At 35.6% G+C, this 15788-nt stretch overlaps 2 protein-coding genes across 8 annotated transcripts in view; one reads left to right on the forward strand and one right to left on the reverse strand.

Annotated features, from left to right (window-relative positions):
* Positions 1-4536: 4536 nt before the first annotated feature.
* Positions 4537-6310, forward strand: LOC114577781 (uncharacterized). Its single transcript, XM_062086797.1, has 2 exons — positions 4537-5568; positions 5652-6310. The coding sequence occupies exons 1-2, from the start codon at positions 5314-5316 to the stop codon at positions 6054-6056; spliced, it is 660 nt and encodes a 219-aa protein (XP_061942781.1). The 5' UTR covers positions 4537-5313; the 3' UTR covers positions 6057-6310.
* A 1668-nt stretch (positions 6311-7978) lies between these two features.
* The window catches only part of LOC107999759 (neural-cadherin), a 168289-nt gene continuing 160479 nt past the window's right edge, over positions 7979-15788 (reverse strand). For all 7 annotated transcript variants that reach the window (XM_062086792.1, XM_062086791.1, XM_062086795.1 and 4 more), the window contains 5 exons: positions 15585-15774; positions 15269-15510; positions 14979-15194; positions 14738-14893; positions 7979-14561 (listed from right to left, as the gene is read on the reverse strand). In XM_062086792.1, coding sequence (XP_061942776.1) covers positions 14452-14561; positions 14738-14893; positions 14979-15194; positions 15269-15510; positions 15585-15774 — 914 coding nt within the window. In that variant the 3' untranslated portion in view covers positions 7979-14451. The remainder of the gene's footprint in view (positions 14562-14737; positions 14894-14978; positions 15195-15268; positions 15511-15584; positions 15775-15788) is intronic.

Below are 15788 nucleotides of genomic sequence, written 5' to 3' on the forward strand. Positions count from 1 at the left end.
TCGATCAACTCACTTTTCAACACCATTTTCGCGATTACCGGGCCAATTGTCGTCAATTGGCCCGTCATTTTCTTACGAACGCAGCTCGCAACGAAACATTTTCCTTGCGAAGTGGTTGGAAATGTCGTTTTCGGAAATTCGAGTTCGAGATTTCGATTATACTCGATCGTAAATGTATCGTATATAGAGAAATTAAAATGTCTAAGAAATACTTCTTTTTTTACATTGATTCGATTCGAATATTGTTACGCTTGTTTGAATATTTTTACGTTCCAATTTTCTTCTGCAAATTTGTTTCAGCAAATTAAAAAAGATTCTAAGGTTGGATCATCTATGGTCGGGTGTTGACTCTTGTCTGAATCGACAATGATAGATTTTTACCAATATTGCGTCGCAAATTTTAATTCAACCTTTTTCGAATTCCAGATTCGAAAATTCGGGACAGTTGAAACAAATTTACGAATTGTCGAAATCACGATCGAAGATCGGCTAAAAGCAAAGGAAATAGAGCGCGAATGTTTCTTAATATGGCTTAACAGCGTAATAACGTTTCGACGGTAGTAGAGAGGCGAATCGTAACTTGATTCCAACTTCGAAATCAAGACATCATTCAAATGGTAAAATCGAATTAACACTTTCGAAGTCGGCGCTGTTTCCTTGTGACATCTTATAAAATTGCGTCGAGAATAAGAGAAAAACTCGTTTCTTCCTCGATGAAAGAAATTTAATTATTTCTATGAGCAATTCTGCATATAATATAATGTAATAGCTTTCGTTTATTAATTAAACCAAACACGATAGCTCGGTCAATGTTACGAAGCGTGAAAGTTTTATCGCGATCTAAAGCTATATTTTCAAAATTTTTCATCGTAATTTACTTGTTTTTAATTAGTTTAATGTTTTTCTTTTTTTCTTTTTTTTTTTTTCTTTAGAAAATGTTAAACGAGCGGACAAAAAAAAACGACGAACGATTGCAAAAGTATTCGACCGAGATTACGTAAGAAAAGTGTGACGATCAACAAGTTGCTCAAACAGAAGGAAACTTGTAGCTTCGCTGATAGATACGTCGAATAACTGTTTGTCAAAATACTTCCCGAATCGGAATAATCTGTTTCGTTCGAGTTGTCGGTAAAACAAATTGACCCTTCTGAGTTAATTTGAGAACGTCAATGACTTGTACGGAATCGGATCTCGTTCGCTTTTGTCTCTTCGATGTTTTTCCTATCACGTATCGCGGATAAATATTTTTCTAGGAATTTAGCGGGAAACAATACTTGAATCATCGGAGAAGATTGAAAAATTACAAAATACATGTATAATTAATTATGCGTTTTGATACGTGGAATATTTTGAAATTATTATAATATTTCAATTTACAATGCAAAAGTAGGTATATGAAATTGTAACGTAATATTATTAAATCTGTTTAATATTTTTTTAACAATCGTTTTTGAAAGATCTTTGCAAGATGATGATACAGTCGTTCGAATATTAGAAACTAACTGGGCAAAATTATTTTTTCCCTTAATTTTGGGCTTAATTTTTAGAGGACAAGTAGATAGCAATATTGTTTTTTATTATAATTTATTTTTCTAATTTATATTTCGTTAAAAATATATATAATATGTAGAAAAACTAAATATGTAGAAAAAAAATTAACATTTTATTTAATTAGTATAGAATGAAAAATACATAATGAATATATAAAAAATATACTTAAAGTATAACTTAAAATAAAAAGAACAAAACAAAATTGTAAAATTTTTAAATATGGACTGTAACATTAAAAATATATAATTTTTTCGTTAGTTTTATCCTAATATTTGAATCCTAATCTGCATATTTTATTCGTCTATATTTTTTCCTAATAAATTTCTAATTTCTCGACTTAACGAACTTAATTTTTTACATTTTTATATTTTTTATAAAAAATGAAAGATTTTTGAGATCATTCTAAACATCTGACCAATTAAATTTACTGTGTTCTGCGAAGGCTACGTTATATACAATGATTATTCTAAATAATTATTGATGTTTTGAGAGTTATTGAAATTCAATTTTTTTTTTTTTTTGACTTTTCGCGTATACCAGGATTGTATACGATTTGCGTAAGAAGAGTGAGATACACGGACATTGGATTGTTACAAATTGATAAGAAAGTGACATCTATTTGATTGGAAAAGAAAATATGCAAAACATGATTATCCTCAAGTCATTAGTTACTCTTAGATCACACTCTTGAGTAACTGCGCAAAATAAATTGAAGCTTGAGAATTGGAAGTGGTATTTTCAAGAAAATCTGTTTCTAGATATATATTAAAAATATTAAAAATGCTAAATATTAAAAGAAAAATATTATTTGTACAGGATATCCTTGACAATCCTATACTATAAATTATCCGATGGGAATAAAATTACATATTAACATATCTAACAGTGATTATATTTATATACAAAGACTTTTTTTATGTTATTATTGCTCTTTTACGTATTTAGTTTAATGAATTAAATGAGTGATATATAAAAATTATTTGTTCATATATGGGATAACCCTGACAATCCTATCCCATAAATTATCCGATAAACATGGGAATCTTCTATTACATATTAACATATTTAACACAGTGATTATATTTACAAAGACTTTTTTTATGTTATTATTCCTCTTTTACGTATTTAGTTTAATGAATTAAATGGGAACGAGTGATATATAAAAATTATTTGTTCATATACAGGATTCATATACGGACCTTGACAATCCTATCCCATAAATTATCCGATAAGCATGGGAATCTTTTATTATATATTAACATATCTAACAGAGTAATTATATTTATAAAGATATTTTTTATATTATTTTTTTATATTATTATTACTATTTTATGTATTTAGTTTAATTAATTAAATTGGGAACGAGTGATATACATACATATATACGTTACATAAATGTTTTTTCATCCATGTTTGCTCGATGTTACTCTTTTCTGTATTTTTCCCAGAATATTTTAGACATATAAAAATGGCAAATAAATTTTATTACATAAATCGGTGGATAGATAGCATGGATCACGATATATAATATAAAAATTATAATGCAAACTTTGTCCCTATCTTGCTAAGTTAATTCCCTGGAAAAATAATAGATCACGATTTGAAATCGTGATCCGACAAGTGGTGGGATAAATGCGCGGAAGGGATGGGTGGATGGTTCTCAAAGAAAGTGATTGAAAGAGAGAGGAGAGTAAAGTGGCCGAGCCTCTGTGTAAGGAGGGCAGCGAGGAATTCTTTTCTTTCCTTTTTTACCGCTTTTACCAACTTTTCCTCGTTCGAGCTTCTTCCTGCACCTTCGACCTGCCCCCCTTCCTTCGATCTTCTACCCTTATTCCCGTTCTCTTCGTTCGAAGAGCCAAGAAACGAATGTACTTTTCCTCGATACACTGTGCCGTCGTCATGACTACCACCATCTTGGATAATCTTCCACCTTTGAGGACATGTCCTCCGTTATATCAGGCCATTTTATTTCTCATTTCGACGAGGCCGAGATTTTTAACGGTAAAAAGTGTATATACAGGGTGGAAATATCATAAATATCACCCTAGAAATCATCGATATCGAGATAATTACGGAGAAATTTGGATTTTATAATATCCAAGAATTGGAATTGTGTGTCGATCAAATTATAGAAAAAAGGAATTACAACATATGGAGCAAAATTAAAGGAGGGGAGGATATGATGCAATTGTATAATTAATTAATATCCGTTCCAATTTTCGTCGATTTATTTCAATATCGTTTTAAACTATTTTAAACAATTCTTACAGTAGAGAAAATGCGATTAACAGAGAGGAGGATTCAAACTCGGAAAGACAATTTCCTGGTGTCTCGTGGTCCACCATTTCCTTTGACCAAACTTGTTCGCCTATTCTATCTCGAGAAGAATCTACGCCCTTTGAACCAACATATCTCTCTTCTAGCAGCTTTGTATTCGTTGCTATCAATATCACGATTCCACGTTATTGTTATAAATCCAAGCCTTAAATCTGTTTTACACGATTGAAAGAATATTATACGATAATGTATAATTTTTATTCAATCGGAAGGAAGAAATATACTACTTATTTTTAATAATTTATGCGTTATATTATCAAAATATACTGTTAATATGATTAACAGTTGGAAGGGGTCGTGGCAAAGAAAGAAATAGCGTTTTATTCGCAGCCATTCGTTCTCTTGGCGGCAAGAAGAAAAGCTATCGGCAAATGTAATGCATTATGTATGAGTGAGTATGTGTGATATTCGAGCAAAGCAGCCCTTGAAAATAAAACCTACTTAAGGATCGCTATAACCGAGTAATTTACGATCGACTCCCCCTTTTTTTTTCATACACTTTGGTTTTCGAAAAGATACAATTTTTGACAGTTTTTCAGATGGAATAATATATATTTTTTTAAACGTACACATTGAGTATTGATCCTACGCGAGAGTGACGCGTACGTTTGAATGATCGCAAAACAAAGACGACGAAACGAGGAGGTGTCGTGAATTGGCAACAATCGGTAAAAGAAAAATTGCGAACGCGAGAAATTTGCATTAACTTGAAACTTGTATTCTAGAATTAAGAATTGAGAAATCGAGTCTCGACTTGATCAATTTTCGGAAAAAATTAAATTTTTAGCATTGCTCAATTATAAATTCTTCTTAAGGTATCGGTGTGAAATTAGTCGATCGCACGATTTTCTAAAATCATGTCAACAAATTGAAGGAGGCGTTGAATTTTGTTATCTCCGTGGAACAAATGTTATAACCTATAGCTTGCTGATGAAAGAAGAAATGTATGAGAATGTTAAATTAACGGTATAAAAAATTAATATAATGATAAATGCAGTTAACTAATTATCTAAGGAAGAATTGTCCGTTTGATGTAACATTTTCATGACGCGTGCATTACTTTTCAAAAGTTACACCACATCGTACAAGAGAAAGATATCAAAGAGAGAACATATTCCTCATGTTACATTACCTTATCACAAATGCATTTCTTATAGATTTTACAATCATTGAACAGGTAAGCTGCTCGCTGTCTTTTCAACTTATTTGTTTCTCGTCTTTGCACAACGGCTTAATGATTTTCCGTCTTCAAGGTTTCTTCTTTTTTCAATCGAGAACACGAGCCATCCTAACCTTTTGAAAAGAGAAATTTTAGTTTGAACGTTATTCTATTTTTTCTTTTTCTTATACTTTTCTCTTCGGAAACATTAAAATCGATTATTTCAAACTAATCAAAGTTAATAATTGTACGTATTTTTTTAGGATATGGAAACGGTGAAGGAATACCTAGGATATGTCAATCCTCATTGGATAGCTGTGGTGGTAACAGGAATGTACACCCATCTTCGACAAATCTGTATAATCGGTTTATGTTTCGACGAAGATAATAATGGTCCTCCATTCGATCCGTCTTACGCGTCGGTTCTCTTCACATTTTCCGTGCTGTGCCTTCTCGCCGAGTACAGACTTTGGCCTAGAACTCTGAAAGAGCCACCGATTCAACTTCTCTATATCTACGAAGTAAATTATTTCATTCATCGAAACAAATCTGATCCGAATTTTCGACAAAAACCTCGATATTGGATTCCTTTGAAATGTAACAGATGTTGGTAGCGGCATTGACCACAAATCTAGCCACGCGAGCAATTTGGGTACCGTTTATGCACGTTATATATTGTTTAACTCAAGAGTCCAGTAAATGTGTGAGTTTGTTGAACGCAAAAAAAAAAAAAATGTTCTTTATACGTTTTATATTGACGAAACTGGATGTCACGATTTCGTTCGCAATTTTCTTTTTTACAAATCTTAAAAAATTAATTTTTCAGTTGATATGGTTAAACGCGATTTTGGGATTGGGTCGTTACTCATTTCTGTGTGATCTTGCGTATTACATGGCGAAAGACTGCGCCGCGACACATATGGCTTTTTGCATGTCCATTTTGTCATTCGTATGGATGCTGGATGCCACCGAGTCTCTGGATGCCATTTTGGACACTTGGGCCAAGTAGTGAACCAGTAATGTTTAGTTTTATGAGACAATTATGTCATAGAGTGATATAGACATGACATTTTAATGTAATTCGATATATATATATATTTTTTATATAAATATATATATATAAAATAACTTTTATATATTATTTTACGAAAAAAAAATGATTGGTTCGTAAGTATGGTAAAAATATTAGGTACGTATTATGATAATTCGAATAAACGATCCTAATATTCGCAATGTTTTATTTAGGGAGAAAAGTTATGGATTATGGGGTTTTTGTAAATGTAAAAGAAAAAAGATCAGTTTTGCAAATCCAGAAGTGACAGATTGGTTCGTATACAAATTCATATGCAGTACAGATCCTCTGAACGAAGAGAAACAACCGGAGATATAATTTATTTAACTTCTGTGTTTGTCTACTGTATATTATTTTCTACATTTATAGATGTACACGTATATATTTTTAATAAAATCCATTTTTTTATATGCCTCAATTTTTAACAACTTTTTTTTTTCCTTTTCACTAATTCGTTCATTACAATTTATATCTGAAATCTAAGAAGCTTCTATTTTATTTTTTCGATTATCGAATCATCAACAATCGATAAGATAATTCATATCATATATTATCGTCTCGTAAAATTAATTAAAACGCAAAATATTTTGTAACGAACGAGTTTTTTTCATTTGATAAAATTTAATAAAATAATTTTTTAAAGAGGAATATTGGAAAGGAATGGCAAAGTTGCTTCACACATTTTGGGCATTCCTTTTAAACGTTTTCGGACTTCAGATCTTCGGAACATGTTTTGCCAATGCCATGGAAGACGAAGAGTGCGAATCGCTCCTTTTAGGATCACCATTTAGCTCGATCCTCTTCACTATCGGTGTATATATTATTATTGCTAATTCTACATTGTTTCCACCGTATTTACACGAGCCAAAAATAATTTTTCTAGCGTTGTACGAGGTTATAATCATCGATCAATTTTTATCATTCATCATCCGATAAAAATCCTTTTCAATTATTCATTTTACTCCCTTATTTTTAGTTTCTAGCCACCGCATTTATCTTGGAATTTGCGTTGACTTGTATTTGGACACCGATCGACGTGCTTTTAACCAAGACACTGCCGTTCAATATATCCTACGTAATGTCACGCCCATTTTCTCGCATTTAAAAATGTTATATATATATATATTTTTTTTTTTTTTCATTAAGACGATAAATCTTTTACGAAACACGTTTGATTTTATAAAAATAGATGTTTCGACAATTTGGCTTGGAAGAAGCGGCGATTTCGTTTGCGACGAATAAATGTTTGACGATGATCATGACTTATACCGCAGCAATCGTGTTTCTCTTGATTACGCTTCATATTACGGATTCTGTCGATTACACTTTACTCAGGTAACTTATAAAACAGATAATAACATCCCATTGATCGATTATTTTCATAAAAATTCTCCAAAATTTATATTAATTTATTACTTTTCTTTTCTTTTTGAGAGCAGAGATTTTGGAGTATCCCTTTTCACGACTCATCTACTGGGAAACTTGAGAGCGAGATTGCAACAAGAGCTTCCGTTCTTGAACAAAGGAACCGAAGTTTGTCGTTGCAAAGTTCGTAGAAGAAAACGTAGTAAAAGTAACAGATAATTAACATTTTGACGCAGTCTTAGAAGTTAAGCTTACTGTACGTATGTTTTATAGAATTACAAGTGTATACTAATCTGTAAATTAAACATTTGCATCGCGCACGATTTCGACCAATCTTTTAACTTGATTTTCGAGCGATTCGTTTTAATCTTTCGCTTATCTTTCGTATTCATTTCATTACAAATTTCCCTTATCACCCTGAAAGATTAAAAAAACAAAAAAAGATGCATCCATTTATATTCGAAGGGGTATAATAATTTAAAACACGAGAATGGTTTTATTTTTATGAAAAAGAAGGCATTTATTTCGTTCGAACTGAAATGCAAAGTACAAATGGTATAGATAATATAGTGGTAATAATGTAATAATTAATCGTTAATAAATATTCAATTCAATTAATAATACAGTGTGTTACCAGTATACTGTGGAATATTATATATACGGTAATTGTACTACACGGGATGTGTTCAGTGGCAGCGTTACGATCATTCTTTTTTTTCTTTTTTTTTTCCTTTTTTTTTCGTCATCGAAGTCTAATATATTACAATGCTTTTTTTTTCCTCCATTCTCCCTTGACCGACGGGCTGGTAACGATTGTCGGCTCCTCGATTACATCAACGCGATTCTTCCTCGATACACCTCTCTTCTTTTCTCTCCTCTTCTTCACGCCACACTGACTTTCTCGTTTCTCGTATATTAAATTATCGATTTTCCCGGAGGGAGGGCGGGGGAAGGGGGAGGGGGAGGGGGAGGGGCGATGGGAGCGGTGATCAAAGACAATGCGAAGAAACGTTCGCTTCGAAATTCGGAAATATTCAGAAATTGGATGGCAGTGCGCTCTTAATAATAATTTGATCGATCGTAAAATCGTTTCAAAGGAAAATACGCCTTCGTCATTATTAATACGAAATAAAGTACATATATATATATATATAAAATTCTACAAGAAGATAAAAATCGAAACTAACTAATCCCGATAAAGAGGGGTGACTAGAATCGTTTCGAAAAATGGCAACTTTATTTTCTTTTTTTTCTCAGGTCGAAAAGGGTGCGCGCATCATCCAATCGAATATTTCCGATCCGATCCACGAGCAACGTTTCGTTTTTTTCGATGTGACAATACGCTTACACGCTCGCTCGTCATCGCAAATACGCAAATTCATGTTCGTTGGGAAAAAGCGTGTGTGTTCGGATCTCGACAAACAACGAACAAAGAGAGAGAGTTAGAAAGAATTCCGAAGTCTCGGGATAAGAAATGTTTATTTTTTTTTCCCTTTTTTCCCCTCTTTTTTTTCACGTCGCTGAGGCATTCGATCAAGCGGACTAGTGCCGTTGTAAAATTAACTTTAGCATCGCTCCGTTTTCAATCGTAATTATTTCGGGATCGAGGCACGAGAAATCCGGCCTCTCTTCTTCTTTTGTGCACGATTAGGCAGTGCTTGGAAAAAGTTGTATAGATATGTAAAATGAGCTCGCGTGGCCGTCGTTTCCCTCTCGTTTCGAACGAGGCTTCGCCGTTCCTTTCTCGTTTCTTTCCTCCTCTCGATTTATTCTTCGCTTCGATCGATCGTTCGATCGTCGCCCTCCAATCTCGACGACAATGAGATCTCCAATCGTAAGCATAAGCACGCTTCGCTTTTTCTTTTATTTATTTCTCTCGTCCTTGATTCCTTTAGAAAAGTTCTTCTCTTTCGCACCTGCCAATTCGTTCTCGATAAAAAAGTTGAGCCATGTGTGCGATTGAAATAGTATCTTAACTTATAATATCGATCGCTCGACACTGATTGTTAACTCGTTAAAACAATTCGACGGTTGTAAAGTTTATCGTTCTCGAGATATTACAATTAATTTCCGTGTATGGTACAAATGATATTACTTAAAAAAAAAAAAAAAAAAAGAAGTCGATCCTCTTCTTTCTTTTCTTCCCTTTTCTTTTCTTCTTCTTCTTCTTTTTTCTTTTTCTTTTTTTTTTTGTACAAAATGTATGATTCGATGAAATTAAATTCGTTTCGCGTGACAAATTATCTTCTACGATTGATACATAGACATTATACACATACACGTCGTGAAATTAACACATCGATGATTGATACGGGTGTAATTGTTATAAGTGATTAAATAAAGAAACGCTAAAAATATTCACAATTATTCTACAAAATTTACAGGTGTCCGATTCCCTAGACCTATTTACTCGTCGCACATTTGAACATTTACACGTACATCGAGAAATCAATCGTTGAGAAATCTATTATTTTTATCTAGAAACGAGGGAAAACGTTAAAGGAAAAAAATGCAAAGAGAAATTTACAAATATTCGCAAAATTTACAATAATAAAGTAAACTATTCTTATTTGATCGAGACGAGAGGATAAACGAAAACTATATATAAGCTTCTAGATCTTAAAAAATAAAAAACCGTGTTTCTTGAATGGAATGAGAATAAAAAAAGGAACGTTTTCCTTTTATTTCTTCTTATCGATTTTTAATCGTATTAATAATTATGATCGTTAATGATAATTTTCCGCGTGTCGTCTCCTTGCCACGTTCGCAAAAAGACCAAGCACGTTTGCTCTTCAAGTGGCAAATAAAATCGTAAATACGCATACTTATTTTTAAAAGTATTATTTTAAAAAGTAAGTGTGATCATCCTCTTTATAAATCTTAACACTTTGGATTCGATGGTTGGAATGGTCCTAACGATATTCCCCTCTTATGCACCTTACGAACTGCTTCCGTTTTAACGTTATATAAAAATATATATCAACAAATACGCAATATCGAGTAAAGTTTCAGCAAAAATTTTTTAATAAAAAATCTCACGACAAGATAAGATTTTCATCAGATTTTCTAATTCTCGTCGATATCTTATTTATTTATTATCGTTATTGCGTGCATGAAAATGTTTCTCGTACGCTCGCCGTAATCAATCCGTCATCGGGGATGTTCAATTTTTTACATACAAATTTTTTAATCCACTTCGAAACACATATACAATGGGACATATGAAAATTTGATACAAGAATGAAAATATTGCTTCTCCCGTGCTCAATTATTTCGTTGATCCGCGGTTCGTAAGGTAATCGAACTGCGCCCTTGTTTGGTATCGTGCCAAAGTTTTTCGAGGTGCCTGGGTCAAGCGAATGGAAAGATTTTTGCCAAATCGCGTTGAAATTCGCGCATTCGGGCAAACGCGAATCTCGGAAGTTGACTTTACTATGACATTTAGATCTCGTTAAATTATATATTACATCATACACATCATTTTCTTAAATTTAACGAAGAGTTTTAAAGAAGGATCATTTTCTCTTCTAATTTTTTTTTTCTTTTTTTCTTTTTTAGAGCCACGTTTCTACTGCCTGATGTTGATAAATGAACGTACGCACGTAACGCGTTCGAGAAGATTTGTATATTATTCTAATGCAATATTAATTCGATGATACTTCGATTCGAGAATTTACATGGAAAAATTAACCTTTCTTTTTTTTTCTTTTCTTCTCTCCAGGTTTCTCTTATCAATCGAGGGAAAGAGTAAGGCTAAGAGTAAGGTACGTATCTTGCTAGAGGACTATCGTGCAAAGCCAATCTCCAAGAAATCGAGGGTTGTTTCGAATTCGCGATTTATCCTTTCCAACTGATCGCGCGAAACGATATTCATTTTTATTTTCTTCTTCTTCTTTGCCACTGTACACACACGTGCGCGCCCTTGCGCGCTACTCAACTCATTATAGGTTATTACTCAACGATAATAACGTTCGTCCTCCTATATAAACGCCGTATCCGTCGAATACTGTCTCTGCTTAGAAACTACTTGGCGGGGTGAAATCGACGATATAGGAGAATGGCCGGAGAAACGAAATATACGTGTGTGTATACGTGTGTATATGTGTGTGTGCGTGTGTGATATACGAGGGAGGACGGTGAGATTAATGAAACGACGGTAAATTCAACCTATCATGAATCGAACCTATCAACATCGAGAAACGTTTCCTTTTCACGGGGATAAGATGTTAGGAGGTAAGACGTTAACGAATTCTGTACAATACGATTTTCAGAAGGAAGAAAACGCGTGAACACGGTCGTATATTTTTATATATATAGTTATATCAGAAACGAATATCGTATTCTTCGTTCGAGGCTGAGAAAAGATCGAATTTATATATGTATATATATATATATATATTTATAGGATATAGGATATTGTTCGACGCGATGACAAGCGATCGATTTCGATGTGTTTCTCGATGTTCTCGCGGCTCGCAGGAGGAATAGACGTAAATATTTATATATATATATATATATGTATGTATATGTATAGGTAGGTCGACTAAAAGGGGGAAACGTAAACGTATCACAAATATATCGGCGGGAAACGATACGTAAGACGACGAATGTTGGTGAGGAGAATTATATAGAGATGCTCGATACCGATCGCGGCGCATTACGAGCGGCACCGGGACACCGAAATACACGACGTTACTTACAATATTCGTACAAGTGCTTAAACGCTACGCCCGGATCCCGCTTGGATCCGACGGGGCATCACCTAACCGATAAATTGACTATTAATATTTCCGTAGAGAATTTTACAAATCAGTCGAGACACACACGCGTGCAAGAGATGGAAACGACGGTGATGGTTCGACCACGTTGCATCTAACCCCACAAGCCGCGCAAGCGACGTCGGAAACGATGGAGGGGGATCGAGAACACGTTTGATCGATGCGTCGAGGTCGCTCGTGTCGTGACGTGAGTAACGACATCTCCTCTCGTCTCCTTTTCTCTTTCGTAGGCTCGCCGATTTTCTCTCTTTCTTTTCTTCTCGTTTCTTTTCATTAAATCGGAACTTATCCCCTGACCGACTCGATCATCGATAGAAAATAAATATTAAATCGCTACGTCGAGATTTCGAATCGTGAGCTTTTTCTCGACAACCGGTCCTCCATATCTCGCGCTCTTTCTCTCTTGTTTTTGGTATTTTTCTTTCCTTTTTTTTTTCTTTTTCATCCTCTCTTTTTACGTGTCTTTCGTTTGTATTCAGATTCTTTCATATATATAATATATATATATATATTTATATATACTTATATAAATATATATATATATATTTATATTTATATTTATATTTATATCGCTATATAATATTAATAATTACATATACGCGCGGTAACTCTCGGAATTTGTTATTTCGCGGACTTTCGTGCGCCCCATACGGTGCTGTACCCTTTGTCCTCCGCCGTGCGCTTTCTTTTTCTCTCTCTTTCTCTCTCTCTCTTTTTTTCTCTCTCTCTCTATATATATATATTTATATTTATATTTATTCATTCATTTATTTATAAATCCATATTTATAATATATATATTTATATCGTAATGTCAATAATAATACTATCAATAATTAATGAGGATGCTGGTGACGGTGACGATGACAACGATGAGGATGGTTCACGACTCGCGAACAACAGCTAAACGTGTCTCTCTCTCTCTCTCTTAAATAATCCTATATTTTTTCTTCTTCTTCTTTTATTATATAGATAGACCACATTAGGAATCGTCCGCATATCGCGAACCAGGAAGGCGCCACGAATCTGCCATTAGGATTCCATTACACACCCAACTGAAATTCGATATCTTTTACGTAGTTGCACGTAAGGTGAAGATTGTTGGATCGTCACGTTTTTGGGGATCGATCGTTAGCCGATGCGCGTTCGCGTGAGAAACGGAAAAATCGCGCCCAACGAATCTTTTTTTCCATTCTTCCTTCGATTCTCCGACATCCAGGGGCCAACTTTGGGATAGGTGTGAGATCAGGTGTGTGTATGCGTGTATGTGTTTGTGTGTATATATATCGGGGGAGGGGGGTGTTGAAGAGACGGATAAATGAGAAAATGCCCTTAAAAGTATCTCGCGTGTCACGATCACTTGGTGACGTGACCCGCGCCACGAGGTAAAAACGAAAACGACTCTTTGTCACGCGCACGGCTGGCAGTAGTAACGTGTTCACGAGCTCGGTAATTTCAGTAGAACCGATGCTGATCGCGCCGACGATAGTTTCGAATACCGAGACACTTAGGTCGGTTTTACCGATTAAATAGTAACTATGACTGTGACTAAAAATAATGAATCGTATATATATAATATATATATAGATTTATTTTATTAATAGAAAAGTCTCGCGTGCGCAAGGCAGAACACGCGCGAATTCACTACTACGTGTACGCGTAACGTGCTATACAGATAGGTTACACCCTTGTAGGTGTACTTACGCGTGTACCTACGGTGTGGCCAGTTTATCCCACACGTTCTCATTCATTTTATATATATATATATCTTTCCGAGAGATCTCGTCTTCGACGAGCTGCTACGTTTTCTTTTTCTTTTTTTTTCCTTTTTTTCTTTAAAACTTTGGCCAGACGATCTTTTCTCTCTCTCTCTCTCTCTCCGTACTACTCCCCTTTCTTTCTCTCTCGTCAATCATAACGCACACCTCTATCGCACACATATATAGATATCGCATCGTTCGAAAATATGCGTGTATCCCGGAAACATGTGTGCACGTGTGAACGAAAGGGAAAAACCTCTTTGCCGATCGAATAACGCGAAGGAAACTTTTCCTTTCCCTTCCTCTCTTGTCTCGTTCCGTTCTTTTTTCCCTTGCTTCTCCGAATTTTTTTTCTCCACGTTCAAGCTCACGCGAACGTTGCTCCTCGAAGGGTTGTACGGGGTGTCGTGCGAGCTTACGGGGATCAGTTTTAATCCTCCTCTTCGCTCTCCTCCGCCGGCCCGTACATGTCGGCCAGCTTGTCGAATCTCGGCCCCCAAGCACCTAGATACTCGTACTCGTGCTGCTCGTCGTCGGTTCCTGCTCGTTAAAAACAAATTTCATCATTCTCGAGTCTCAAATTTTAATCAGTTCGGTAATATTGTAACAGTTGAGGAATCCAACAATGATTCATATTTGCTATATGAATTTTATTAATATCCGTGAATATTTACATCATTAATTCCTTTTGTTACGATACGAAGAACACCACGTACCGGAAGCTAACGATGACAATGAGCCTGCGATGCTTCCGCCACCCTCGTACGCGTAATTTCGAAGATCGTCGAACGGTGGCGCATTAGGGTCACTGTCGGCTCTCTTTTTGTGATCCTCTATGAATATGCCCACGTTTGGTTCCGGCCCTAGCGTATCTGGAAAATCAAAACGACATTGGATGGAAAATGCCATCCGAGATGGATCGCGAATAAAAAGGAAAGAAAGAAAGAAAGGACTCACAGGGTATTTTACACGGTGGCAGCTTTCCACCCATTTCCGGTATCGGACCGCCAATAGGAATTTGAAGGGGGGTGATGTCGAACGCGGTCATGTCATCTTCTCCGCCACCCTCGTCGTCGTAGTTGATGATATTCTCTCTTACGTCGTCGTCGGGCCCCGGATACTTGATGTGAGATTCTCTTCTCCTGTTGTACACGACGAATACCAAGACGAGCACTGCAGAATGAAATACGAATAATTTTAATCGATCCTGCCAGAGCGTCCGGCTCCCTTTCTCGCGACCAACGTACCAAGAATGATCAGAAGGCAAACCAAAATGGCCGCCAAAGCTCCCATACTGAGCTTCAACGTTTGCCCCTCTTGCACGAGCTCGCAATTCTCCCCCCAGAAACCGTCCGGGCAGATACATCTGTACCGGAAGCGAGGATCCTGATTGATGCATCTACCACCGTTCAGGCAAGGATAATCTATACACTCGTTCTTGTCCATGCATCCTTTGTTGTCGGGCGACGGAATCCTCCCTTCCCCGCACCTAGGAGCAGAGCATTCGGGAATTCGCATCGAATCGTAACCCGGTTAACGCGTTAAGATCGATTGTACACTCACGTGCAGTCGTACTCGTTCCAAAGATCGATACATTCGAATGGCTCCGGGCAAATGACGTTGGCGCAGGGCTTGTTCGAGGGACAATTCCTTTCCAAGTTTCTGGCCATCGTTGCTTGACCCCATTGCGTGCCATTCATGGCGGGTGGTAACGGCAGATGCTTCCCCTCCAATCTTATGTCGTCGAGACACCCTATTTCCGGGACG

This window comes from Apis cerana, linkage group LG16 (assembly GCF_029169275.1).
Source record: "Apis cerana isolate GH-2021 linkage group LG16, AcerK_1.0, whole genome shotgun sequence".
NCBI classification, from domain to species: domain Eukaryota; kingdom Metazoa; phylum Arthropoda; class Insecta; order Hymenoptera; family Apidae; genus Apis; species Apis cerana.

What these genes read in the sequence shown, in the direction of transcription:
- LOC114577781 (XM_062086797.1), top strand. Translation starts at nt 5,314, where the DNA reads ATGGAAACGGTGAAGGAATACCTAGGATATGTCAATCCTCATTGGATA. An exon ending in AACTTCTCTATATCTACGAA is followed by an intron (nt 5,569 to 5,651) that starts GTAAATTATTTC and finishes GAAATGTAACAG; the next exon opens with ATGTTGGTAGCGGCATTGAC.